The sequence below is a fragment of the Natator depressus genome, chromosome 1, assembly GCF_965152275.1.
Source record: "Natator depressus isolate rNatDep1 chromosome 1, rNatDep2.hap1, whole genome shotgun sequence".
In the NCBI taxonomy this organism is placed as follows: Eukaryota; Metazoa; Chordata; order Testudines; family Cheloniidae; genus Natator; species Natator depressus.
The window spans coordinates 111,099,389-111,125,905 of NC_134234.1; the positions used below are offsets into that span (position 1 = coordinate 111,099,389).

The 26,517-nt window shown below is 44.9% G+C and overlaps 1 protein-coding gene across 6 annotated transcripts in view; it reads left to right on the forward strand.

Moving 5' to 3' along the window:
- The window catches only part of SEPTIN10 (septin 10), a 54,369-nt gene extending 44,976 nt beyond the window's left edge, over window positions 1-9,393 (forward strand). For 3 of the 6 annotated variants that reach the window (XM_074964284.1, XM_074964293.1, XM_074964331.1), the window contains 2 exons: window positions 3,118-3,308; window positions 3,554-3,727. In XM_074964284.1, coding sequence (XP_074820385.1) covers window positions 3,118-3,308; window positions 3,554-3,683 — 321 coding nt within the window. In that variant the 3' untranslated portion in view covers window positions 3,684-3,727. Of the gene's footprint in view, window positions 1-3,117; window positions 3,309-3,553; window positions 3,728-4,681; window positions 5,830-9,375 lie in introns of those variants that run through there. The other 3 variants (XM_074964321.1, XM_074964313.1, XM_074964303.1) reach the window with 3 other exon arrangements.
- The last annotated feature ends 17,124 nt before the right edge of the window (window positions 9,394-26,517 follow it).

Sequence of the window (26,517 nt, forward strand, 5' to 3'; positions counted from 1 at the left end):
CCATATTTACTATTCTTTCTACACATTGGGATGGTTTGTCCCTGTAACGTCAATAAGGATTCTTTAAAATACAGCCAGCTCTCCTGGACTCCTTTCCCCCTTATGTTATTCTCCCAGGGGATCCTGCCCATCAGTTCCCTGAGGGAGTCAAAGTCTGCTTTTCTGAAGTCCAGGGTCCGTATTCTGCAGCTCTCTTTTCTTCCCTGTGTCAGGATCCTGAACTCTACCATCTCATGGTCACTGCCTCCCAGGTTCCCATCCACTTTTGCTTCCCCTACTAATTCTTCCCTGTTTGTGAGCAGCAGGTCAAGAAGAGCTCTGCCCCTAGTTGGTTCCTGCAGCACTTGCACCAGGGAATTGTCCCCTACACTTTCCAAAAACTTCCTGGATTGTCTGTGCACTGCTGTATTGCTCTCGTAGCAGATATCAGGGTGATTGAAGTCTCCCATGAGAACCACGGCCTGCGATCTAGTAACTTCCGTGAGTTGAAGAAAGCCTTGTCCACCTCATCCCCCTGGCCCGGTGGTCTATAGTAGACTCCCACCACGACATCACCCTTGTTGCTCACACTTCTAAACTTAATCCAGAGACTCTCAGGTTTTTCTGCAGTTTCATACTTGAGCTCTGAGCAGTCATACTGCTCCCTTACATACAATGCAACTCCCCCACCTTTTCTGCCCTGCCTGTCCTTCCTGAACAGTTTATATCCATCCATGACAATATTCCAGTCATGTGAGTTATCCCCCCAAGTCTCTGTTATTCCAATCACATCATAATTCCTTGACTGTGCCAGGACTTCCAGTTCTCCCTGCTTGTTTCCCAGGCTTCTTGCATTTGTGTATAGGCACTTGAGATAACTCGCTGATCGTCCCTCTTTCTCAGTATGAGGCAGGAGCCCTCCTCTCTCGCGCGCTCCTGCTCTTGCTTCCTTCCGGTATCCCACTTCCCCACTTACCTCAGGGCTTTGATCTCCGTCCCCCGGTGAACCTAGTTTAAAGCCCTCCTCACTAGGTTAGCCAGCCTGCTTGCGAAGATGCTCTTCCCTCTCTTTGTTAGGTGGAGCCCGTCTCTGCTTAGCACTCCTCCTTCTTGGAACACCATCCCATGGTCAAAGAATCCAAAGCCTTCTCTCCGACACCACCTGCGTAGCCATTCGTTGACTTCCACGATTCAACGGTCTCTACCCAGGCCTTTTCCTTCCACGGGGAGGATGGACAAGAAGACCACTTGCACCTCAAACTCCTTTATCCTTCTTCCCAGAGCCACGTAGTCTGCAGTGATCCGCTCAAGGTCATTCTTGGCAGTATCATTGGTGCCCACGTGGAGAAGCAGGAAGGGGTAGCGATCCGAGGGCTTCATGAATCTCCGCAGTCTCTCCATCACATCGTGAATCCTAGCTCCTGGCAAGCAGCAGACTTCTCGGTTTTCCCGGTCAGGGCAGCAGATAGATGACTCAGTCCCCCTGAGGAGAGCGTCCCAAGCCTCCTTCTCTTGGGAGCGGTGGTCGTGGAACCCCGAAACCTAGGACAGTGCATCTCAGGCCTTCCAATCGGCGGAGTCTCCTTCTGTTCCCTTCCCTCAGATGTATCATCTAGTCCACTCTCAGTTTTGTAAGTGTAGACAAACTCTCAGAGGCTGCTTCCTTCCCCAGACCTGAAGGAGAGCTCTGTGTAGCTCAGAGGACTTGTACTTTCCACTGAGAGAAGTTGGTCCAGTAAAAGATATTACCTCACCTACCTTATCTGTCTTGTATGCAAGGTTAGTATTTGGAGCTCTTTATGCAACATTACTCTCTGTACCTGAATTCTTCCCAATTCAGGACAGTAGTCTTGCAGTTACTTCTAAATACTGCTCCTCAGACTGACCAACCTACAGGGTCACTACTTGCTTGTTAATCTCCCAAGTGTGGCCGTCCATATGGACAGCTTCAACAGAGGTTTTGAGCATGCAGTGGTTCACTCGGATCTGTAACTGCACAGATCCAAAGAGAAATTAAGGCTATGTCTATACTCTGGACCTTATAACAGCACAGCTGTACCGCTGAAGTTGCGCCGCTGTAAGGTCTCCTGTGTAGTTGCTTTATGCCAGCAGAAGAGCTCTCTGCTGCCAGCATAATTAAACCACCCACAACGAGCAGCAGTATATATATTGGTGGGAGACGCTCTCCTGCTGACGTAGCACTGTCCACACCAACACTTTTGTTGGTGAGGGGTGTGGTTTTTTTCACACCCCTGCCTGACAAAAGTTTTGCAGACAGAAGTACTAGTGTAGACAAAGCCTAAAATGTGTTTCTTCAGAGAACAATTCTTTCAAATTAATAATTAACTCTTGTGATACAACAAATAGTTTTTCTCCGACTACTCAAATTGTAGTCATAGACAGTGGGCTACATACATCTACAGCCATCTGATGGCTTTCTGACCATCTAGTTTTAGGGAGATAGAAGTCTTAGATATTCTGCCCAACAAGTCCTAATTTTCGAATGCTCTACTAATCTTTCCCTCTTCTCAGAGGTTCCAATATCAAAGAGCTCCCCAACTCCAGTTTATATTAAGCTGTTGTTTTTCTTTACTCAGCTCAGTGATGACTGGATACTCCTCTGTTGTACCATAAAGGGGGCCCTCTCTTCAGAAATGTTACCTGTGGATGCCTCAATTTTTGATCCATATAAAATATTTCCTGATGCAAATCTAGTGCCCTATTTAGTTCTTGCAATTTATTGGCTCCAGCATTAAGTTACCCAGGTGTCTCCCTGTTAATTTTTTAATACAAATTAAAATCTGTATACATGTCATCCTAAATGTCTTTTTTTAAAAGTTGTTTGGAAAAAAATGGTTGTTTAAGCCTTTTTTGCAAATGCATATAAATATGTGATTGTACTTTGAAAGTTTCTTTTACTTAAAGTTTTTTTTAACAGGATTACGGTGCCCCTGTGGTTGATTTATGAAGCAGTGTTTTAAGAACTCAAGATATGTAAGAAATCTACAATGATAACAACATGCAAGCTATCTATGTAGCTTACAAAGTTTGCTTTAGTATTAGTGAGTGTTTTCCTTTGGCAAGGCTACCACCGTGTGTCGCTAGTTGGAAATGCAATTTTTGTGCTTTGGTTAACAGCTGCAGGCTAAATTTGAACACCTTAAGCGACTTCACCAAGAAGAGAGGATGAAGCTGGAGGAAAAAAGAAAACTCCTGGAAGATGATATGATTGCATTCAATAAAAGAAAAGCTGCTACTGAGTTACTTCAAGCACAGGCATTTGCATCTACACCTAGCGTTAGTTTGAAAAAAGACAAGGACCGTAAAAAGTAAGTGCTAACTAGCAGTCTAGCTAGGATATCAATAGAGAAAAAAGTCTTCACATTTCAAAGAGTTCTTTAGTCATAACCAAGCTTCAGTCATTTTAATAAACAGTGTGAATGTTATCTTTTATATGATGAGAATTAAAGTATGAATAATCATTATGCTTGAGTCATTGGCTCAAATAACTTTGCTATTTTGACTGATCTGAGGAGCTGCTGTATATTCCATGAGAGTTCTTTTTTTCAATAAGGGATCCAGGTTTTCGGCTTGAACTCCTGTGCTTTGATGTCAGAGATCATGAAATTGTGAACGTGCAGGAACAGAATGAGAGTGAGAAGTTAGAAAGGGACAGAAACTCACACAGGGAATTCCAGAAATAGCAGTTGGATGCAATTGTCAAGTGTTATGGGTTTAGGGTATGTGTTAGTTTCAAAAGTTGTAGAAAATGTAGAATTGATCTTTATAGTTACTACTTTTATCTTGCATTTCTTCTTTTATTCTTTGTGTTATCATATGCTATGCTATTTTCTAGTAAAGAGTGAAGCCAATGTGGATCTTTGCCAGTGCTAAACAGTAATCTTTGCTGGGTCAATGGCACTCATTGGCTTGTAATCCTCCAATGCCTCCTCGCCACTGAGGAACCAGTTACTCTGCCATCGTTGTGACTGTATCATCACATACGTTACAAACAAGTATTTTCAGGATTTTGTAACATGGTCATACAGTTGTGCTGTATCCTGAATATGGCCCACATTTTTTCACTTTTGGAGCCAATTGACTTTTGTCTTGTGAAAACTTGAAAAAGTTGTGGAGTTACAGGGGTCCTTTAAAAACAGAACTCCCAAATAACTCATTAAAACAAATGTGTTTTCACAAAGAAAATGGATGCACACAAAATATGTTTTAACTTTGAGTGTGACAAAAACAAACATAAAATTAATCATTTTTTTTCCTTGATGGTGGATTACAACTTAATTGTAAATAACTGTCTGCTTTGTTGTTTGTGTCAGTCTTATTGAAATTGAAAGTTCAATTTTTATCTGTTACGCAGCTGTAGGTCACTGGCCAACTGCTATGCATAATTTTAGAAGTTATATGGGCACACACATTCCCATGAATGCTGGAGCAAGACCAGGCTTGACTTTTTCTGTGTATACATCAGTATTCTATTTCTACTTCACCTTCTCAAAATTGCATCTTATAATGTAGCTACTTTCTTTTCCCTTCATGTAGTCTTCTGTAAGAATTGTACATGAAAATGGATTTATTAAAATGGATTTATTAACTATGCCATTATGAATAATTTTTGAGTATAAAGTTTTTAATTTTCTCTATATTTACTAATGTATACTAATATATTTTTCTGTTTCATTTCCAGCTTTATGTAATACAGAGGATTATGGAAAGCAAATGTTAAAAATTATACAAGTAAGCTATAGTTTCCTATGCTTTTTCTTTTTCTTCTGTATTTCTTACCAAACAAGAATTTGGAAAATGGCCATTACTGCAAGTTACAGAAGAAAAGTATATGGTCAATATGCATACAGCATTGTAAGTTACTGTCACATTAATATAATTTAATGAACATTTCCATTAAGCAGCTACGTTCATATGCCCTTATACTTTATGTGCATATGGCCAAGTCACACTTAAGTGCATTGTACCAAAGAAAATATCTCTGCCGTAAACAGTTTTCATTCATAATATGAATGCTGTAGTACAGAAGTATTCAGTGAAGATATATATATATATATATTATAGCCTTTTGAAAGTAATTTTGATACATTGTTTACTTACTAAACAGCACTTAATGTAACTTCTGAAGTGTTTTGAAATGTATTAAATATTTAAATCTGCTCAAATAACCACTTATTAATTTTGCTGACAATGATTTGTTTTTTATAGAAACACTGTCCTGATTTTGTGATCTAAGCTTTCTAATGAAAACAAATTATGGTCTTCAGTGCTGTAGTGTTGCATGCTAATATATTTGTAGTTGACATTACTAATTGAAGACCAAGTCACTTAAAAATATGGTCTAATCTACTTTCATCTGCTTTTCAGTCTTTGGCCTCTTTACATGTATTCCGTGGTTCAGAAGCTGGGCAGTTTTAAAATAAACTGGGCTATTAAAGACACTCGAGTAACTTTACAAACACGAATAGTCCCATTTATTTCAATGAGACTACTTGCATGCATAAGTTAAACACGTGTATAACTGTTTCCAGGATTGGAGCCTTACTTTATTTGTATCTCTTTACTACATAAAGACAAACTGTTTAGTGTCTTACAGAAAAGGTTGAAGAATCATTTTTTAAAAACAAACTTCAGAAAGTAGCCATAGCTTTGTAGTGTTAAAATTATGTCATACAACTAGAACAGATGGCTAAACTTCCCTTTTGTTAACTTCAGCATCTTTAGGTTAAAGCACATTTAAAACAATTCTTATATTTTAAAAGTCCCCAATAACTATTTATCTGCAATAGTCTATAGACAATGTAATTCTCCAAAGATGACTTGTATATTACTATTTTTTAAATAAAATATTAGTTGCTAAAATGTGTCTAAATTGCTTTAAATCCTACTTTTGTGTGTGGTGGTGTTAGACACACAGGGTAAGACTTCACGTTACTCTTAAAAATAAACTAAAGTAGTACAGTTGCAATTTTTCAAACATTTTTCTTAAGCAAATGATTTATTGGCCAAAATAAAATTTTAGTTCTGGCACATTGGCTCAAGAAGTCAGACTGGTTCAAAAACTGTTACTGTGCTTAAGCTCTGGCCCTTCTGAGTTTATTTAGACTGAGGAGATAATGCACACAAAGATAAGATAAGGTGATAGGAAGGGAGGAGAATAATGGAAAGGAGTAGTATTATAATAGGAGATGAAGTGTAGCTTGGAAAAGTCCATAACTGCCTTTGTGTGCACTTACCCTGAAATATAAGATACTGGATAAGTGTTGGTATGTGTACTTGCATATCAAACAGTACAATAGAGTTCAAAGCATTAGAAAGCAATTACTGATCTTACAATCATCATGTGGGAAATAAGAGTTTAGGTGGAACGCTTTTTAATTTACTATAATTCTGTATATGCTCATTAAGTAGGCACTTCTGAAAGGACTATTCTGCTCATGTAGTGATTGCTAGGATATTCATTCTAGTTTCATTGTTCTTGTTTTGATGCCCCCTATCACAATGCATACTGTATGCGTTATTAAGGCTAAGATTTTAAGGCATGGATATTTTTAATAGAAGTCACGGACAGGCCACGGGTAATAAAGAAGAATTCATGGAAGCCCGTGAGCTGTCCCTGACTTTTACTAAAAAATATCCCTGACAAAATGGGGAGCCCAGCTGCGGGATCCCCACACTGCCTGCAGATGTTGGGCAGCTGCAAGGGCTGCTCTGAGGTCTGGAGGCCCCCACCACCAGTGAGGGCTCAGTGCTCTGGGGTACCTACAGTGGCCGGGAGCTTTGAAGGACCCCTGGCGCCCATGGTGGTTTGGAACTCTGGGGACAGCGGCTCAGAGCTCCAGGATACCTCTGCCCCCCATGGCAACCGGGAGCTGCAGGGGGCCCCCGCTGCGCAAGGCAGCCAGGAGCTCTGGCCCCGCCATCCTTGGCAGCTCGGAGCTGCGGGGAGCCCCCACCGCCAACTGCGGCTTGGAGCTCTGGGGAACCCCACTGCCTGTGTTGGCTGGGAGTTGTGGGAGGGCCCCGCTGCCCGCAGCAGCTCGGCGCTCCGGGGGGGTCCCTGCAGCGGCAAGGAGCTGAGGCCCTGCAGTGGCTGGGAACTCCTGGGGCCCCTGTCACCCATGGCCATGGGGAGCTGCAGGGTCCCCCCGCTCGCACCAGGGGGTGGAGGGACGGGACCCTGCAGCTCCTGGCTGACAGGGCCGAATTCATGGAGGTCACTAGAAGTCACAGATTCTGTGACTTCCACAGTCTCTGTGGAAAAAATTGTAGCCTGTGTGTGTGTGTATACACAATATATATAAATATACGCATTCTGGGCCACTGGGACAGTTGCTCTGTTAGGTAAAGGACCAAAGAACATAAGAACGGCCGTACTGGGTCAGACCAAAGGTCCATCTAGCCCAGTATCCTGTCTTCTGACAGTGGCCAATGCCAGGTGCTTCAGAGGGAATGAACAGAACAGGTAATTATCAAGTGATCCATCCCCTGTCACCCATTCCCAGCTTCTTGCAAACCGAGGCTAGGGACACTTCAGAGCATGGTTTTGCATTCCTGCCTGTCCTGGCTAATAGCCATTGATGGATTTATCCTCCATGAACTTATCTAGTTCTTTTTTGAATCCTGTTATAGTCTTCACAACATCCTCAGGCAAAGAGTTCCACAGGTTGACTGCTTTGTGTGAAGAAATACTTCCTTTTGTTTGTTTGAAACCTGCTGCTTATTAATTTCATGTAGTGACCCCCTAGTTCTTGTGTTATGAGGAGTATAACACTTCCTTATTTACTTTCTCCACACCAGTCATGATTTTGTACTTTACCTAATGTGTTCTTTTGTATGTTTTATAGTTTAATGTAACTTTAATGATATAGTAATATTTGTACATCGGCTTTGATTTCCTCTCACAGCAAAATTTTATTTTAATCCCCTGCTGTTGCTGATACAAGATTTTCCTTTTTCCATATTCAAGATAATCTACAGTTGCACAATGAAATTAGGTGGAGAAAATACCTGACTTAAAATAGTGTGCTGATATTTTCTGTATTTCATGGAGTCATTGTAACATATGGAAACAAGAACTGCTTGTGACATCAGCATCATTAAGCAGCATCTCAACCTTTTACCAAGAAGGGGCAGAGCCATAACTAAGCATTTTGCTTGACCCTGGCTCTAATCATATTTGCACCCAGTAGAAGCAACACAGAGGGGAGGCATGCAGGGTCACATGCCCACTCAGATTTTTGTCTCCCATTTAGCACAGAGGTTTTCTAACTGTGGAGCATGCCTCCCTAGGGGGATGTGCCCCACAGTTTAAAAACAGTCGCTTCCTGCCAGGAGCCAGCAGATTGGAAGCTGGTAGGAGCTGCCTGGCCCGCTCAGACCCTTGGCGCTCCATGTTGTGGGAGCCAGAGCACTGGCTGGCTGCCTGGCAGCCCTCCCTGCCCTGCTCCCCAAGCCAGGCCACCTCTGCACAGACGGGCAGTCCCCAGGCAGGGTGGGTGGCACAGCTCCAACTTGCACCTGATATGCTCTTGCCTCTTCCCTGAAGGAGCTCAGCGCTGGCTGGCAACAGCCTCTGGAGCTGGCCCCTGCCCATGGAGCCTGACTGCCATGAGATGCTCCCTATTCCCTGGAGGACTCATTCCCCTAGGGCACCTGCCTCTCAGCAGCCTGGTCACACCCTGCTCACTGCCCAGGGACCTGCCATTGCAGCCAGGTCACTCTCTTCCCCACTCCCACTCACAGAGCAGAACCAGCCCTTGGTCCCCTGCCCCAGCCCCATGATTCCAGGATCTCGGTCTCACAGCCCAAGCTTTGAGCTCAGCCGTGTGACTCTGGGGCCAAGCCCAAGGCTGGTGACAGGCGACTGCTGGCAGGATGGACTTGCTCCCGCCAACTGCTGAAACCAAGGCTGTGAGAACAGAGTAACCCCTAGGGTTACCATATTTCAAGTTCCCAAATAGAGGACACTGGAGGGGGTATTTGGGGGGTGCTGGAGGGGTGTCTGTGTACTGGGAGGGATATCTGGGAGTGCTGGAAGGGGTGTCTACAGGGAGGGATATCTGGAAATGTTGGAGGGAGTATTTGGGGGGTGCTGGAGAGGTGTCTGTACTGGGTGGGCTCCCCAGGCTGGGAGGGCATGAGCCATCTTAACGGGAGCACCAGCTGCTGCTGCTGCTGAGGGGATGCTGCATGCAGGGCTCCTGCTTCCCCCCATTCCCCATCCCCTCCCCTTCTCTTCCCCACTTCCCCATCCCCTTCGTCTCCCCATCTCATCCCCTTTGCTCTCCCCACTGCTCATTGCCCCAATGCCCATCCCACATCTGCCTCTACCTGCCCCTATCCCCGTATCACCCTGCACTCACCATTATACAGAAAACAGCATGGTGGCCACATCGAGCAGCCAGCACCGTAGAAGGGGAAGACGACAAGCCCTAGGACCCAGGAGGCAGCATCCAGCTGCAAAGGCAGTGAGCACCCAGCAGGAGAAGCAGCTCTGGAACCTCTCTGGGGGAGGCAATGCTCCCCTAAACTACTCTCATGGACTTCAGGTGACATTGCTATCCTAGGGGGGTGGGGGGAAGGGGGCAGATGTTTGATGTTGCTGGGCCTGTGCTGACCCATTTTTGCACCCCCGCCAGCTCTGTGCCCTGAGCGGCTGCTCCTCTCGCCCCACTCTAGTTACGGCCCTGAGAAGGGGAACCAACAAAGGTACAAATAATTATTTTTATGAAATATTGAAGCTTTGAATAAATATTCAATCACAAATATTGTAAACTATTGTTAATAATGAGTAACATCCATACTAAGATAAGTAGTTTAGTGCCAAGAGAAACACTTTGACAGAACAATACAGATGCTTTCAGGATAGATAAACTTTTGCAGGTATTGGTCCAGGAGCAGTGATCAGAAAGCGAATTTGTCCCTAGCAGCGCTCACAAACCTGCACTCAGCAGTGAAACCCTGAGTGCTTTTGTGATGTTCTGCCCAGAAGGTGTGTGGGTTACATTATTTCCCCTAGCTGAGGAAGTGTGTCCTGAGCTTCACATTCATCTTTCACCTTCACCATTGATGAAGGATATCCTGGTCTGTATTTGTTGCTTAATATCCTGGCCTTTGACCCAGCTAGGTTGCCCTTGACTTAGTTATGCTAGAGCAGTGGTTTTCAAACTGCGGGTCGTTACCCAGTACTGGGTCGCGGAATGTAAGGCATTGGGTCACGGCGTCTCTGGTCAGCACCACCGACCGGGCCGTTAAAAGTCCCATGAGCTGTGCTGCCCGGCTAAGGCAGGCTAGTCCCTTCCTGTTCCAACACCATGCTGCGTCCTGGCTCCTTGGCGCGGGAGCCACGGGGCTCTGCGCACTGCCCCCACCCTGAACACCGGTTCCGCACCCCCATTGGCCAGTTCCTGGCCAATGGGAGCTGGCGGGGGGCAGTGCCTGTGGGCGAGAGCCACATGGAGTCGCTTGCACGCCTCCACCTAGGAGCCAGAGCTGCTGCTGGCCGCAGCGCAGTACATGGTGCCAGGACAGATGGGAAGCCTGCCTCTGCCCCCCGGCTGCGCCGCTGACCGGAAGCCGCCAGAGGTAAGCCTGTGCCAGTACCCCGACCCCCAGCCCTGAGCCCCTCCCAAACCTGGAACCCCTTCCTGCACCCCAAACCCCTCATCCCTGGCCCCACCCCAGAGCCTACAACCCCCAGCCCAGAGGCCTGATCCCCTCCCACACCCCAACCCTTTGCCCCAGCCCAGAGCTCCCTCCCACACCCTGAACCCCTCATTCCTGGCCCCTTCCTGTAGCCCTCACTCTCATATCCCAACCCTCTGTCCCAGCCCTGGGCCCCTTCCACACCCCAAACCCCTCATCTGCAGCTCCATTGGGTCACAGGCATCAACAATTTTCTTCAACTGGGTCGCCAGAAAAAAAGTTTGAAAACCACTGTGCTAGAGCATAAACAAACATTGGACGAGAACCTGGGAAGTTACAAGTTCTTACTCCTTAGTTGAGGCAGAGTTCTTTTGTTGCCTTGTGTCTCTTGAGGCAGAGAGATTAGTTTTCCTCCATCTGTAAAAACATGAAGTACCTATTGCCATTGAGCTGTTGAAAATGTAAAGCATTAAACACGTTATATGTTAGTATTTCTGACATAGAATGGAATCTTAGCTTATCTAGGTAGAAGTGAGGCGCACACACAAAAAAAAGAGCATTCAAGTAAATGCATACAACGAGAGAACACTGAGTTTCTATTCAGTGATTTCTGTCACAGTGATAGTAATCTGAAATCAACCTTGTAATTGGAAACAAGTCAAAATACAAGTGACCGCAGTCCAAAAACTCTCTCAAAAAGGCTTTTCAGAAAGGAGATACGTTAATTAGTATAGTTTCCCTTGGTGCTGATGAAAGGAAATGTATGACTATCCTTCAATGTGGGCTCTGCATATTCCAACTGTGGGATATATTGCCCTGTATCCTGAGTTTCGTGAACCCTATGGAAAAGCAGTAACTATTGGAGCTGTACAAGTACCCCTCCCATGGCACCACATCGTTGGCTTCTAGAATATATTAAGCTGTGTGTATTCCAAAGGGCTGAGTTACTTCCTTTACATGGCCAACTATGGGCATAGGAAAGGCACAGATAGGAAAATTAGGTTTAAGTTGAAGATATTGTACCCCCTTTGTCTTCCACTATGTGCAGAAAGATACTACCTTAATGTGAATATAGTATAAGAACCTAGAGAGTTTAAAATATTATCTCAAGGATAGGTGGCAATGATCAGTGCCTATAGCTATACAACTTCTTCCAGTTGTCCCTATGGGTGCTCATGTGAGGATGTGCAGATGCCTGCGTGTTTTTGATAAGAGATTTTCATCAACAATGCCCATGGATCTATGCCTGCACTCTATCCATCCTGGTGCTCTGGTAGAAGGGTATATAGGAAGGGGTGGGACCTACTGCTGTTCTTGTTCGCAGGTGGCTGCAGCTTGAGACTAAGTGCCGTGGTATCCACCAGCTAGCTATGTAACTTGCTTTTTTAAATTTTATTTTTGTTCAGTTGTTTTATTCTTTACTTTGTAGCACAGGTTTGTGCTTCCAAAGGGTCCCCCAACCTTCTTTTCTTTCATGGTCAGGGCCTCCACTGCCCTGAGCCCCTCTCTGGTTTTGGCCTTTCGTACATACATTATTGCAAAAACTCAAGGCTTCAATTCCTACCACAGGGCCTTTCCCCTCAGCAGCTAGCATTTGAGCTGCCTTCACTGCCTTAAGGACTCTCATGTCCCGTCCAAGTGTAAGGTCTGCTCCTGCTTCAAGAGCAAATCCAGGAAGCTGAGGGAAGATAGACTGAAACTGCTTTATGTGGAACACTCCCTGAGACCTGCAGGGCTCTGACTCCCTTCCCCAGCCACCTCCCCCAGTCACTCAGGATCCCTTGGTGACTTCGTTGGCTCCATCTCCATCTCCCAGCTTTGGATCCTTTGAAGCCTTCTAGGAGAAAAAGGCCTCATTCGCCTGAGAGAGCCTAAAATAAGGAAAAAGTCACCATTAAAACCAGGGAGCAAGGAGACTTTGTGTTCAGATGGTAGTACTGCTGAGGCTTCTACCTCTTCCAGATGGACTGTCCATACAATCCTTGAAGCCATGGCCAGGAGGAAGGTACTGGGGTAGGGGAAGAGGATGATTTCTTCAAGGAGTTCTTGCATTTGGAGGACTCCAGTCCTGGTACCGATGCTGCTGCTGCACAGGGCTGCTTGTCAAGAGGCTTCTCGGTATTCAGCATGCTGGAAGTCTTGTTTGATTGCACTGGCATCTCAGATAGAGACCCACCCCTTCCACATCACTTCTCAAGAACTCAGTTTGACTCCAGTCTCGTTACTCTGGTTCCTTTATTTTGCATATAGCAAAGCTACATTGAGTTGATCAGACTCAAGCGTAGGGGGTGGGCAAGGATGTACCACACATCCACAGGTATACAGCAAACTTCTTCCTTTCTATACATTTACACATTACATTGCATTTACTATACATTGCATTACGTGTCTGGGGATTGGCTTGGTTACTTTGTAGGAACCGGTCTCTGTACAGTATGTTCTGTACGTGTACGACTTTTTACCTCATCTTTATGTTCTCAACTTATCTTATCCATTGTTATCTTGTCTGTTGTAAATGGTTGTTACCCCTTGGGTGGTGCCTTAGCTAGTACAGTTTCCAGGCTGCTGATCCATTTACCTTCCTAATTCCATCCTCAAGAAATGAGGCCTCACCCGTGTCCAATTACACATGTCAAGCCAGGCCTGTGCATAGGGGGCATGACATGAAAGTCTCTGTCCTGGATTCCACCGCCTTTCTGTTCCGGCCTTCTTGAGGATTTCCCAAAGACAAGACTCCAGCCTTGGCAGGAATGCCCCTGAGGTCCTGCTCCTTTCCTTTATGCCTCTCCACAGTGGGCTTTTTGGAATGCTGGGGTTCATTATGGTGAACAATTCTACAGGGTGTCCTCATACAAGAGGGCTCACCAAGATCAACAGCCACCAGCACTTCAGGACACTCTTCCCCAGGTAGTCCCTTCAGAAGACTTAAGAGCAGAGAAGGGGAGGCAGCATTGTCTAACATCCTCCTCTTCGTCAAACAAGGCAGTTATTCCATACACGTACACATCGACCATCCTACACAGATGACTTCAAGGCCTTTCAGGAGCTAATGAAAAGAATATCAGAGGCCTTGCAGATTCCCTTGGAGGAAATAAAAGAACCTCAAGACTCCTAGGTGGATATTTTATGTACCTCCCTTCAAGTCAAGATTGTCTTGCCCATCAATGAGTCTTTACTATCACCAGACTGTATGATATGATAGACACCAGTGACCATCCCACCCACATGCAAAAGGGTTAATTGAAAAGTACTATGTAGTGGCCAAGGGTTAGGGGAGTACCTTTTCTCCCATTCCACCCTTAACTCCTTAGTCATTGATGCTGTTGATGAAAGAAATAGATAGTATCAGATTGGCCTCCAATAAAGAGCTTAAGCGCCTGGACCTTCTCAACTGTAAGAGCTATTCAGTTGTTCCTCAATTCAGGGTTTTTAACTATCAGACCTTGATGGCAAAATACAGCAACAAATTATAACAAATTCTCATATTTTATTAATCCTTTACCCTGAGACAGAAGGAGCTGTTTCAAGCACTCACTAGCGAAGGCCAGATGATTGCAAAGACTCCCCTATAGATGTCTTTTGATACAGTAGACACAGCTTTGTGTTCTGTCACCTAGTCATGTTTCAAGCCTCATGGCTGCAGTCCTTCGGCTTTCCTAGGGAGATACAAATACAGTGGAGGACCTTCCTTTCAAAGGGCATAAGCCCTGCTGTGATGCCCTGGATGGATCCCTCCACTTACTCAAAGATTCTAGGACGACTCTGCAATCTCTCGGCATTTACACACCTGTGACACAGCTGTGACACATTTACACCTGTGACAAAAAGAAAATTGCAGACAGCTCAACAATTTTGCTCAGTCCAAACCTCCCTGAGACTGACAGAGCCAGCTAGGTTCCAGATTCCACAAAAAGGGATCATCATCATACAGGACCTCTCAGCTGGCAACCTCTTCCAACTAACCATTTTGTCCCATTGATCAGGGTTCACGAATCACTCCTTATTTTGCATCTTACACTGTGCCAGCCCACCTTCCATCCACCCTATGGAGACAGCCTCTCTCATTTCCTACCTTCCTGGGAGCTCGTCACACAGATGAATCCTAGAAGTGGTTTTGATGGGCTATTCCATCCAGTTCAGCTCCAATCCTGCCTGTGAAACACTTCCTGTCCTAATCAGGGATCATTCTCTCCTGCTTCTGGGGTGAACAAAGCTGTTTTCTGTGACTTAATCAGAAAAAATATTCAAGTATTTCCTGGTTCCCAGGAAAAAGCGGGATGGAGACCTTTCTTGGATCTCAGGACTCTAAAAGCCTTCATACTTACATAGTAATTCAGGACGGTAATCCTGGCAATGATCATTCAATTTTTGGGTCCCAGGGACTGGTTCATCGCCTTTGACATCCAGGATGCATACTTTCATATAGCTATGTACCCATCTCACAGACACTTCCTACCGTTCATCGTGGGCAAGGACCACTATCAGTATATGCTCAGTTCCATCCTCAATAGTTGAGGTACTGCTTGGGAAACTCCTCACATGGAATGACCCAAGGAAGAGCGGTACTTTTTGAGATATTTTGTCCCTAAGGGTGCTCCACTATCTCACCTCTTCCCCCCCCCCATTCCCCCGCCCCCGCTCTGGAGTCCTTGTCTCTGGGTTTTGTGATTGAGAAGGAACTGGAGTTAGGGCAGGTCCACCTCTTATATGCCCTCATATTGGAGCACAAGGATCTGTAGGGTGCAGTTGTGGACATGAGGGCCCTGATGACAAATTAAATTAAAGGTCTTCAGGGCATCTTAGGATATGTCTACACAGCAATTATACACCCCTGGCTGACCTGTGCCAGCTGACTTGGGCTTGCAGAGCTCAAGCTAAGTGGCTGCTTAATTGCAGGGTAGATTTCTCAGTTCAGGTTGGAGCTCAGGCTCTAGGACCCTGCAAGGTGGGAGGGTCCCAGAGCTAGGGCTGCCGGCTGAGCCCAGGGCTAGAAGTATCTGCTGCAATGAAACAGCCCCGCAGCCTGAGCCCTGGGAGTCCAAGTCAGCTGGCACAGGCCAGCTGCAGGTTTTAATTTGCTGTGTACACATCCCTTATGTCTCCATGGTATGTCTACATGGCAATGTAAGCCCAGGATTAGTGGGATGGGAGTCAGCTGACCTGTGTTAGGGAGCCCTGGCCTTGAGTGTCTACATTGTATTTTAACCCTATGTTAAGACTTTTCTAAACCGAGCTCGAATCTAGGGCCAGGGCCGGCTCTACACTTTTTGCTGCCCCAAGCAGTGCACTGAATTGCTGCCTGAAGAAGGGAGCCGCCACCGAATTGCCGCCGCGGGACTGGGAAGATACAAGCTTATGCCAAATTGCCGCCGAGGCAAAAAAACCCATGCCGCCCTAACGACACACAGACTGCCGCCCCTTTAAGATTGCCGCCCCAGGCACCTGGGCTCTGGCGTCCCCACTGCAGAGCACAGACCTGTGTCATAGTAACCATATCCCAGAATCCCAACACCCCCCTGAAATGTGGCTTCTATAGCCCTAGGACTGTGGTGCACTGTGGGAAAACTTTACTGCCTCTCCCTGCACACTACTGGAAGTTTGAACTACCCACCCACACAGCCCGCTGAGCACTCATTTCGTTCTGTGCACTCCCAGCTACCGCACTCAGCAACATGGAGGAAGCACCTTTTGATGCTTGTGCTTTCACTCCCGTGTGTCAGGAAACTGGCAGAGCATCTGTGAGGTGGTGGTGGTGGACATAGTAGCAGCCTTTTCTGTGTTCCTGCAAAGGTTCCTGATAGCATCGCGGACTTTCACGGGCAGATACTGCTACCGCCTCTCTTAGGGGTGGTTTTATTTTGTCTCTCCTGGTGACGAAGAGCGGCTACACCATGTACCTTACAATGGTGCGGCTGTAGCAGCACATCTGCGCCGTTGTAAGGTGCGCAGTGTAGACATAACCTTACTTTGGTTACACCATTCTGAGAGAGATTGCCTGTGGTTAGCATGTGGAATACTGGTCGAACCAGCAAAAATTAGCTCTCAGATTAGCATGAATACAGCATGAATTGTAGCTGTGTCAGTCCCAGGATATGAGAGAGACAAGTTGGGTGAGGTAATATCTTTTATAGGGCCAATGTCTGTTAGACCAACAGAAGTTGGTCCAATAAAAGATATTACCTCCCTCACCTTGCCTCTCAGCTAAGTAGGCAATTATGGACTAACCTGCCAAATGGAGGCAATGACGTTTCTGTTTATTTAAAACCATGATTTTTAGGAAATATTTAACATTCATAGAAAATATTTTTATGCAGATGGTTACAAAGACTGTAAACAGCTACAGTGATACCTGCTTTAAGTGACCACCAAAAATTATTTGTTTGAAGGTTTGATCATAATTTGAAGAGGAATAAAATTTTACTGGAGTTGTTGGATTCACTTTAAATGGGAAGTGTATATTCGGGTGGTTTTAAATCCAGGTTTTTACTCTCTTTGCTATGCTTTCACTTCCCTTTGAATCTCAAAAAAAAAAAATCTTTTCTCTTCCATTTACAATTGGCATGTTCCTAACAGTCACCAGCAGATGATGCTAAATAATCACTCTAGAAATGCTACTTCTTGTGTAGCTGTATCACCATATAAACCAGCAATTATATGTAATTGTTAAACCAGTTTTGTGTATTTATCCCAATTTATCAAATGAAAAACAAAGGGCGGTTACAATTTTATTCTTATTAGAAGCAATTGAAAGGCAAAACCCTTCAGGCAATTTGAAGTCCCAGTAAAAGTGAGGTGGCCTGAATGAATCAGTGGCATGTAATGTAAAATAAAAAGTTAGATCCTTATCCAAAGGTACTGATTAAATACTGCCTAGAGGATGGAGAGCAGCAAAAAACCACAAAAATCACAGGTTGTGTATGTTTATTCCCAGCTTTTCTCTGTATGATTGTGGAGTGGCAGTAGCTACTCAATGGGGAAGTTGAGTCACTATCTTCAAAATGTGAGGTTTATTCAGACAAGCCATTTTAAAATTAAGGGACATAGGTGTTGTCATAAATATAAAGGGAAGGGTAACAACCTTCCTGTATACAGTACTATAAAATCCCCCCTGGCCAGAGGCATAAAATCCTTTTACCTGTAAAGGGTTAAGAAGCTCAGGTAACCTGAACAAAAGGACCAATAAGGAGACAAGATACTTTCAAATTGGGGTGGGGGGGGGGGGAGGAGGTTTTTGGTCTGTCTGTTCTGTGTGCTTGCCGGACACAGATCAAGGAAGCAAAAAATCTAACTCCATTAGAATCAGTAAGTACTAGCAAGGGAATGCATTAGCTTATTTTTGTTTTGGCTTGTGATTTTCTCTGTGCTGAGAGGAAGGTGTATTCTTGGTTTTCTTTTTGTAACTTTAAAGTTTGGCTGAGAGGGAAAGCCTCTGTGTTTTTGAATCTGATTGCCCTGTAAGATTATCTTCCATTCTAATTTTACAGAGGTGTTTCTTTTACCTTTTTTCTTTCTAATAAAATTCTGTTTCTTTTAGAATTTGATTAGGTGTTGGTCTGTGCTCATCTTGTTTATTCTCAAGCCTCCCCAGGAAAGGGGTTGTGGGGGGAATATTAGGGGGAAGTAGAAACTCCAAGTGGTCCTTTCCCTGAGTTTGTCTAAACCACTTGGGGGTGGCAGCGTTACCTAATACAAGGTACAAGGGAGAATTTGTGCCTTGGGGAGTTTTTAACCTAAGCTGGTAGAAATAAGATTAGGGGGTCTCTCATGCGGGTCCCCACGTCTGTACCCTAGAGTTCAGAGTGGGGAGGGAACCCTGACATGTGTTAATCAGTTTGAAACTTCTAATTTTTTCTGTCATCTCATAGCTATAAAAAGATTATCTGAAAGACTTCAAGTAAGTTGAGGTTTTAGATAACCTTGACTGTGCTCTTTCAAACTTTCAGAGTTTGAATTTCTTTGAATTTTAACCTTAACTGTGATTTTTTTTCATCTTTTTAATGATTGTTTATTTGGTAAGTAAATATTCTTGTGAGGATTTTTAACCCTTGAGGTTGAAAGTACATATTGCTTCAGTCCAAAGGAATGATTTTTTGGTAATATATTTACTGGCTCTCACAATAAAAATATTCCTTAAAATAAGAACCCCTTACCTAATCTCTCTGCCCTGTTGCATTCATCATGGAAGCTGGAGATTAAAAAGACATATCGTATCTGCCTGCCATCATGTGATTGCAAGCTTCTTCCTTGTACTATATTCTGTAGACCTTTGTCAAGTCTAGTTTTGAAAATAGGAACTCTCTCTCTCCTGCAGCTAACTCCACAGAAGACAGCCATAGGGACAGGAGAACTCCTTAAGATTTCTCACTATGAGATTTCTGCCATAGTTTCTTCTGGTGGTGGGGTGTAGGGTCCTTTGGAGTGCACAGAAGGTGGGATCTCCCACCACAGCAAATCCTAGAGACACTCAAGGAGAAGGGATTCTCCCCCCTCCCCTCCCCCCGCCCAAGAGCTGTAGAAGCAGAGGTGAATTTAGATTTACTGGGGCCCTGGGCAAAAAGAAAGTTTGGGCCCCCCACACCTCCCTCGCCACAGGGCCTTGCCCTCTGTTTCTTCGCTGCCCCTGAGGCTCGGCCCCCGGCCAGGACAGAAGCTGGAGCTGGGATGTGGTAAGAGCCGCCGCCCAGGGAGCCTGGGTCACTGTGCGGAACCCTGGACCCTCCACCTGCCCTGGGTGGCGCTCCCTAGGGGGTGGGACACAGGCCAGGGGCTGCTCTCAGGCTCTCCGGCCCCCCTCCCAGGGCAGGTGGAGGGTCTGTGGCTCTGCATAGTGACCCAGGTTCCATAGGTGGCTCCTACCATGGCTTGGTTCTGGCTTCTGGCCTGGTCAGGGAGCAGGGCCCCAGGGGGAAGAGGAGAAGCAGGGGGCGGGGCCAAAGTTCTGGTACCAATGGCCCCCAACTTCTACCCAGGTTCCAGCGCTCCTGTAGGGGCCCCCAAATTGGCCAGGGCCCCTGGGCACAGAGCCCATGGGCCCATGCATTAATCCACCGTGATGTAGAAGCATGGGTCATCAGGATGGATGACTCTTCTGCTGCCTCTTATTGCCCAGCAGGACCGGTGCTACCAATGGCTGGGCCCTACTTTATTTTCTCAGCTGTAGCCACAGAGGGGACTCAGGGTAGTTAATGTAGCTTTGATCTCTATTAACCTGTCTTCTGGATTTCCATTCAGAGATCTGAGAGCTGAGCAAGGGACAGTTCTATGACAAATAGTTCTTCCTGTGCTCCTCCCCTTCCTGGCTCTGCTCTCTTCCTGACAAGCCCACAAAGCTATGGTGGAGAGCACTCACGGGGCTTCAGGAGGTGCAGACCAGAACTGCATTTAGCATTTTCTCTCTCTGTTGTTCACAAAGGGTATGCGTGGGCCCCAATTCCAAAGCCATGGAGATTCCTACTCTTCCCTTAAGCAAGTGCTCCACAGCCTAATAATTCTTAGTGGGTGGCATTGTTTAGCCTTATTTTTCCTTTCCCACTAGCACCAGTTGTACCTCTTGGGGCTGCGATACCTCTGCCTTAGCGTTTACATCCTCCACAGACATGGGGAGCTGCATTGCCTGAAGTGTAGCATGCGGCTAGCCTCTGTGGTGACATTTATTTCCTGTAAATGTGGGGTGAGGGCAAAGCTGACCAACTGCAGGTTTTCATTGGTGGTGAACTCAGCAATTTTTATTAGTCTTTCTCAAAAGATGCAGAGAAATGCATGTGTATTGTGATTGGGTACAGTAATTTTTTTTATTTAAAAAGTATTTAAATTATATGTAAATTAAATACAACCCTCAGGCTCCTGGTAAATTGCCCATGTGACAAATTGCCCCTCAGTACTAAAATTTGGATACCCTTGGTGTAAACAGCTATATTCCCCCCTCCCTTCCTCCCTCCCACACACTATTGTCACTGAGCCAGGTGATAAATGCATTTGTAAGCAGGGTCTGAATGAATGCTTCCCTGACATCTGGGAGGGGAAGAGACTATTGGTGTGTTTATGTAAATACAGTTTGCTCCTTCTCTGTTTACATATTCATCAGACACAGCTGTGTCAAAGGATCAACTTTGGCTGGTGTTTGGTACAAATGACCTTGGTACTGAATGCAGGGGTAGTGAAATGTGGTTACAAATGTTGTAATTATTGTAGTAATACAGGAAAGGACGATGGTACTTAACCTGTCCCAATGAAGGAGGCCACCCTCAGTTGAAAGAATCTCGTTAAGCAGGGGCTCGAATGTCAGAGCCATGTGAAGCGGGGGGTTGACACAGGTATCCCTAGTGAGGAGGCTGCACACCCTCAAGGTGGTCTCCCTAGACTGGTTTAACCTGTTCCTCCCCACTGTTCAAAGAATAGAGCTAAATAGTCTTCATTAGGAGCCTCTTTGTTATGTTAAATGTCCAATCAGAGCTGAAATCAGTTGTGGTAGGGTTGTGTTTCTGCCCAGCCTGCAAAGAGGTAAAAATCAATGAGAGCTGAGATCACTTGAGATGGGGCAGTGTTTCTGCCCAGCCTGCAAGGAGCTGAAATTTACTAAGAGACTGACGTGTGGAGGTCGCAGTAGAAGGCAACTAACAATCAGCTGGTGAATGAGTGGCTGGTGTGGCAGAGAGGTGCAATGAGCCACCAGCAGGGCAGCTGGTGGAGAGGTGTGGTATGAGTAGTGAGCAGGCGGCCGGCAGGGCAGCTGGCAGAGAGGGGTGGCAAGCAAGTGCCTGAGCAGCAGAGTGAGGGGAACTCTGCAGATGCACCTCTGAACTCTGGGTCTGCACTGACCAAGGACAGCCACTGTGAGTGGGGTGCAGAGAACAGTCGGGCATGTGAAAGGGACTTTTGGGTTGCTGGACTTAAGAACTTGAGGGGAAAAGGACACTGCCCAACTTACTTGGGGGTGGGTCTTTTACTCATGGTGTCAGAAGGGTTACTCATAGCTTAGTCTTTCTTCATGTATCAGCCCCGCTAGTCCATTTCTCATTTTTCTCTGGATTCTCTCCATCTTGTTCACCATCCATCTGGTTCTCAGCACTGCATGTGGTTTGTAGGTGTGTCTTCTTCAGAGCAGTATAGAAAGGACTATGACTTTTGCTCCATGTTGTGATGACTCTATGTAGCTAGAAATTGCACTGGCTTTTTTGGCGGGGGGGTCACCGCATTGTGAGCTCCTTTTTCACTTGTTGCCTTTAAAAGGTTAATTTGGCTATTACTTTTTCCCTCACGGAATGTCTGTGTTTTAGATTATTTTCCCCAATGTACTGGCTTGCATCTTTCCAAGGTTGAAAATGTCCTGCTCATAGAGTATTTTTAAACTTTCCAGGTCCCTTTGTATTATTCCTCTGTCCTCTCTTGTGTTCATAACACATCCCAGTTCAGTATTGGTTCCAAATGAAAAGAGCTGTAGGCCCCATTTTCTAGAAGAATAAAAATCATGGCCTAACACAAATCCCTGCAGCACCTGCCAGGACACATTCTCCTAACTCAACTATCTTATTCTTTCCTTATCCTTCCATATGTTTAACGCTTTGGACATGTAGAAGGGGACAGGGGTAAGAGTCTGTTAGTATCTGTTAATACAAGAGGGAGCACGTAGCATTTTATTTATGTTTAAAGGTTAGTTACTAGTGCATATTTATTTGGCGGTGTAATTGTAATCTCACTGGTGACTCACACAGTCAGTACTGTTTTGAATAGAGTCCCTTTTTTTAACAAGAATTTTATTGGTTATAAGAGCTAAAAAAAAATTAGCTCTGTTTTTTCTAATTGTTTAAGAGAGCGATGTTTCATAGCTAAGCAATATCAGACATTTCTATATGAATAAATGTATCCAAATAATGCTTTAACACCATGGATATAAAATAAGAATGTTTTGATATGCATCCTCATCTAGTCAGGGGGAGTTGGTTGGAGGAACACCGTGTCTGACTCCATTGCAGTGAAGTAGTTCCAGCCAGCCAAGGTACAGTCTAAACGTTATGGGCAGGTCAGTATTTCTCAACAGCTGCCTCTTTGTACAGTGTCTGTGCTTGTGCAGTGCCTAGCACAGTGCAGCCCTGCCCGTGCATGGGGCTCAAGGGCACTATCCCAATGTAAACGAAATAGGTACTTTTCTTAAGTTGTTGTTAAGCTTGAAGACTAGTTCCATTCTTTAAAAAAAGGTGTGAAAACTTCACAGTTAAGGTCTCACAAACAACTTTAGCTCTGCTCTGTGTCACTGCCCACAGAATAACTAGAATCTAGGACCCTCAAGCAATATGAAGTCAATAGGATTTAGGTTCCTAAGGCACTTTAGGCTTTTACACTGCATCTAAGGCCCTGGTCTGCACAGACGCAGGCATGTATTTAACTTTCTTTACGCACTGGGGCTACTCACAGTGTGTTCAATTAAACATGTCCCTAAATCTAGGCTAGATTGAGGGTTAGTTTGTCTGACTTTACGTCAGTTTAATAAACTCCTGTTCTCTTTCAGACCTTATGCATTTGCTTGAAGGTGACCACACATGGGTCAATGGTTATGGGCAATGATCTGAAAGCATGTGAGGGTGGAATGTGAAAGTAGAAGAAGGATGGCCCACGGTTAGGTGCTAACCTGGGAAATGGGAGACTAGGCCTCAGTTCCCTGCTCGGCTGAAGGTTCCCTGTGGGTATGTCAGCACAGCAAGCAGCAGCCCGGGGCAGCGAGTCTTCAAGCCCAGGTCTACAGGGTTATGGGTGATTGTATAGCCACACGTATATATTTATATCAGTGTTTCTTCACCCCACAGGCAAACTATAAATAAAATCCTTTTCCAATACTCCTTCATTCAGTGTGCTCCTTCATAGCTTTGCCAATTGACATGTAACATTCGATAATTCCCAGTCTGGAAGCTGGGGAGGAAGAGAGTTAGTTTTACAGTGAGAGACTTAGAGTGTTCTGTCTGGCTTCTCAAAAACAAAACTGAGAGTGTGCATAAGTGCCTTTATGGGGATAAAAATATCTGGTCCTAAAGGGCTCTTTAGTCTAGCAGCAAAAGTCATAACAAGAACCAATGTCTGGAAGCCGAAGCCAGAAAAATTCAAGTTAGGAATTAGGCACATTTTTTTTTAAACTCAAGGGAGATTAACTCTTGGGACAAAGTGACAAGAGAAGTGGTGGATTCTTCATTTCTTGACCTCATAAGATCAAGATTGGATGGCTTTCTGGGAAATGTGCTTTTACCTAACACAAGTTATTGGACTCCATACACTGGTAGCTGGGTGAAATTTAATTGCCTGTGATATATAGAAGGTCAAACTACATGATCCAGTGGTCCCTTCTGGCCTTAAACTCTATGAATCTGTGAGTTTTGTGTTATGCTAACTGTATTTTCATAATTGTTGGGTGTTTTCACAGCAGTGCTGCTCTGTCGTTTGTGAGTTTTCTTGTGTATTTTATAAAGACTGTGAGGATGTAGGGTTCCTGCAGAGCGACAAAGGTCTGTAGGGATGAAGAGCAGGTATCAAGCTGTGGCGCCTGCTGGCAGGGATGCCAGGGGTTGAGAGGAGCTCACTTGAAGGGGGAACCAGCTGGGGAGCTAGGGACCCTGCAAAGTTCCTAGACTCCCTGTGGTCCTAGTACCCTGTGGCATTTGACAATTAATATGGATCAGACAATTGGATTAGGGACTGCCTGTGGTGAGGAAGTGAGGGGGATGTCTAGTCTCCTATCAACTGAGTTATAGATTTCCAACTGGCCTACCTGACATTTTTCCTTTGCACACCAGGCTACACAGCTTGATTTTTCTCTCCCCAACTTCTCCAGCTTTGCTGGGCTACAGCCCTTCTATAATTTTCAGGAGCGTCTGTGAGCTTTAGGAAGTCCACCAAAATCATGTGCCAAGACTTGAAAAAGTGTGTCTGACCCAAATGAGACTGAGCTAGGGGACAGCAGAGAACCCCCTGAGTTTAGGGACTTGATGGGGCTGCATAGGTTGCTGGAGCCAAGCCCATTTTGCAGAGCACAGACCCTTTAAATAGTGCAGTGATGGGTGCTACTAAAAACCCTGAAAACAGAGCTAAAGCACACGCATGGTCCTGATACACACGTCATAATGTATGCAGAATGAATCCCCTCCCCCACCAAATATGGAAGGTACCACTTCGCATCAAAAGCAACTGAGTAAAACAGAATCTGGTCTTTCTAGGCCAACATACCTTGGAGATGTATACAGTTTAAGAACAGTTAGAAAAATGTTCCAGGAGTGAGATCCACCTCACTTTGTAAGCCATCATATCTCCGAAATATTTGCTCTAGCTTGTCTTAAAATTTCAAAAACCAAAAACCATCCTATGCGGTGACACGAGCCTGCATTTGAAATTTCCAGCTGGCAAGAGGTTTTTGTTTTGGTGAAAACCAATGTATTTTGTTAGGGGGAAAAAAAGAGTAAAAACTGAGGTCAGGTAGAAGCTGGTCACCCATTATCAACCATAGAAAGACCAATGTCTTCAATAATGAAGCAAGATGAGAATGTGCTTCTGATAGCTAAAAAAACACAGTCACCACGATTCTCTGATTATATCTCTTAAGAAAAATCCTTCTCCTGTTGGAAACAACTCCTAAGTTATTTGCAAGTCCTGCCCCATTGCCTACAAGGTTTATTGGCACAGTGCAACAAACAACCCATATTTGCTTCTCTTCTATAGTATGAGTCTTTATCTCCCCCCCCAACACACACTTCAATTTTTTATCCCACCTCCTGCCCCTTTGGTAATTGGTGTGTTAGTTCTAAAACCTGTAGCACCATCCAGGTGTAGGGACAAGCTGTGTTGTTAGTGAAAGTCTCGCTCGCAGAGCCTTGCTGATGCAGACTATTACTCATACGCTATGCACCAGCTCAGTGGTTGATCTAATTCCCCCTATCCGTTTTACTTCCCACTACCATCACTACTTAATGAAACTGCTCTGAAATACAACATAGGGGTTCTGTCAGTACATATACACAGAAATAGGAATGTAACCTCAAAAATGTCCTGATTGCTTGTCTCCTAGAAGCTGAGCACAGCAGACATGTGATACACTGAGTCTCGTGGAAAGGGGGAAGGTCAGCAATAGTAGATCTGACTTCTACTTACACTATAAAACTGAAATGTGTTACAAAAGCATCTATTCACTTGCTCTCTCAGCCACAAGAGCACTGCACTTGGTGGCCCCATCAGTGGGATAGGAGGGACTAACCCTCTCTGTATCCAATAAGCTATTCCTGCTACTTGCAGGAGACATTACACGGTTCCAATTCAAAGGGACACTATCCATTTGAAAATCATCTGTCTGGCTGAAAATTTTGTACTTGCCATTGCAAGTAACACCTGCAAGTATTAGAAATGAAAAAAAAATTAGTGGGGAAAAGTATCTCAACCCCCCCACCCACATTTGTTTATATTGTGTGTTTGATAGCACTTTGTTCATAGTTATTTTTACTCCCCCCCACAATGCTTTAGGCCCTGAGTTTGCAAATATGTATGTACGTGAGTAATTTGTCAGGAAAGGAAACTTCAATTAAAGTATTAATGTGTGAAAAGTTAAGCACAAGTCTTTGTAGGGCCAGAGCTCTAATCAGTTTCTCCCTTGCTGAAAAGACCCCTAGATAAACATCAACAGAGGAACAGAAACTCTCTTGACATTTTTTATAAGATTTGGGGGGGAAAGAAAATGCATAACGTTGTTTTAAAGGCTGATCTAGCGTAAGAGACTAAACAAAAAAGTACTCAGTTTAAAAACATATGAAGCTGGCAATGCCTCTTTAAGGAAGGTATGTACATAATACATCTGCAAAAAGAAAAGGAGTACTTGTGGCACCTTAGAGACTAACCAATTTA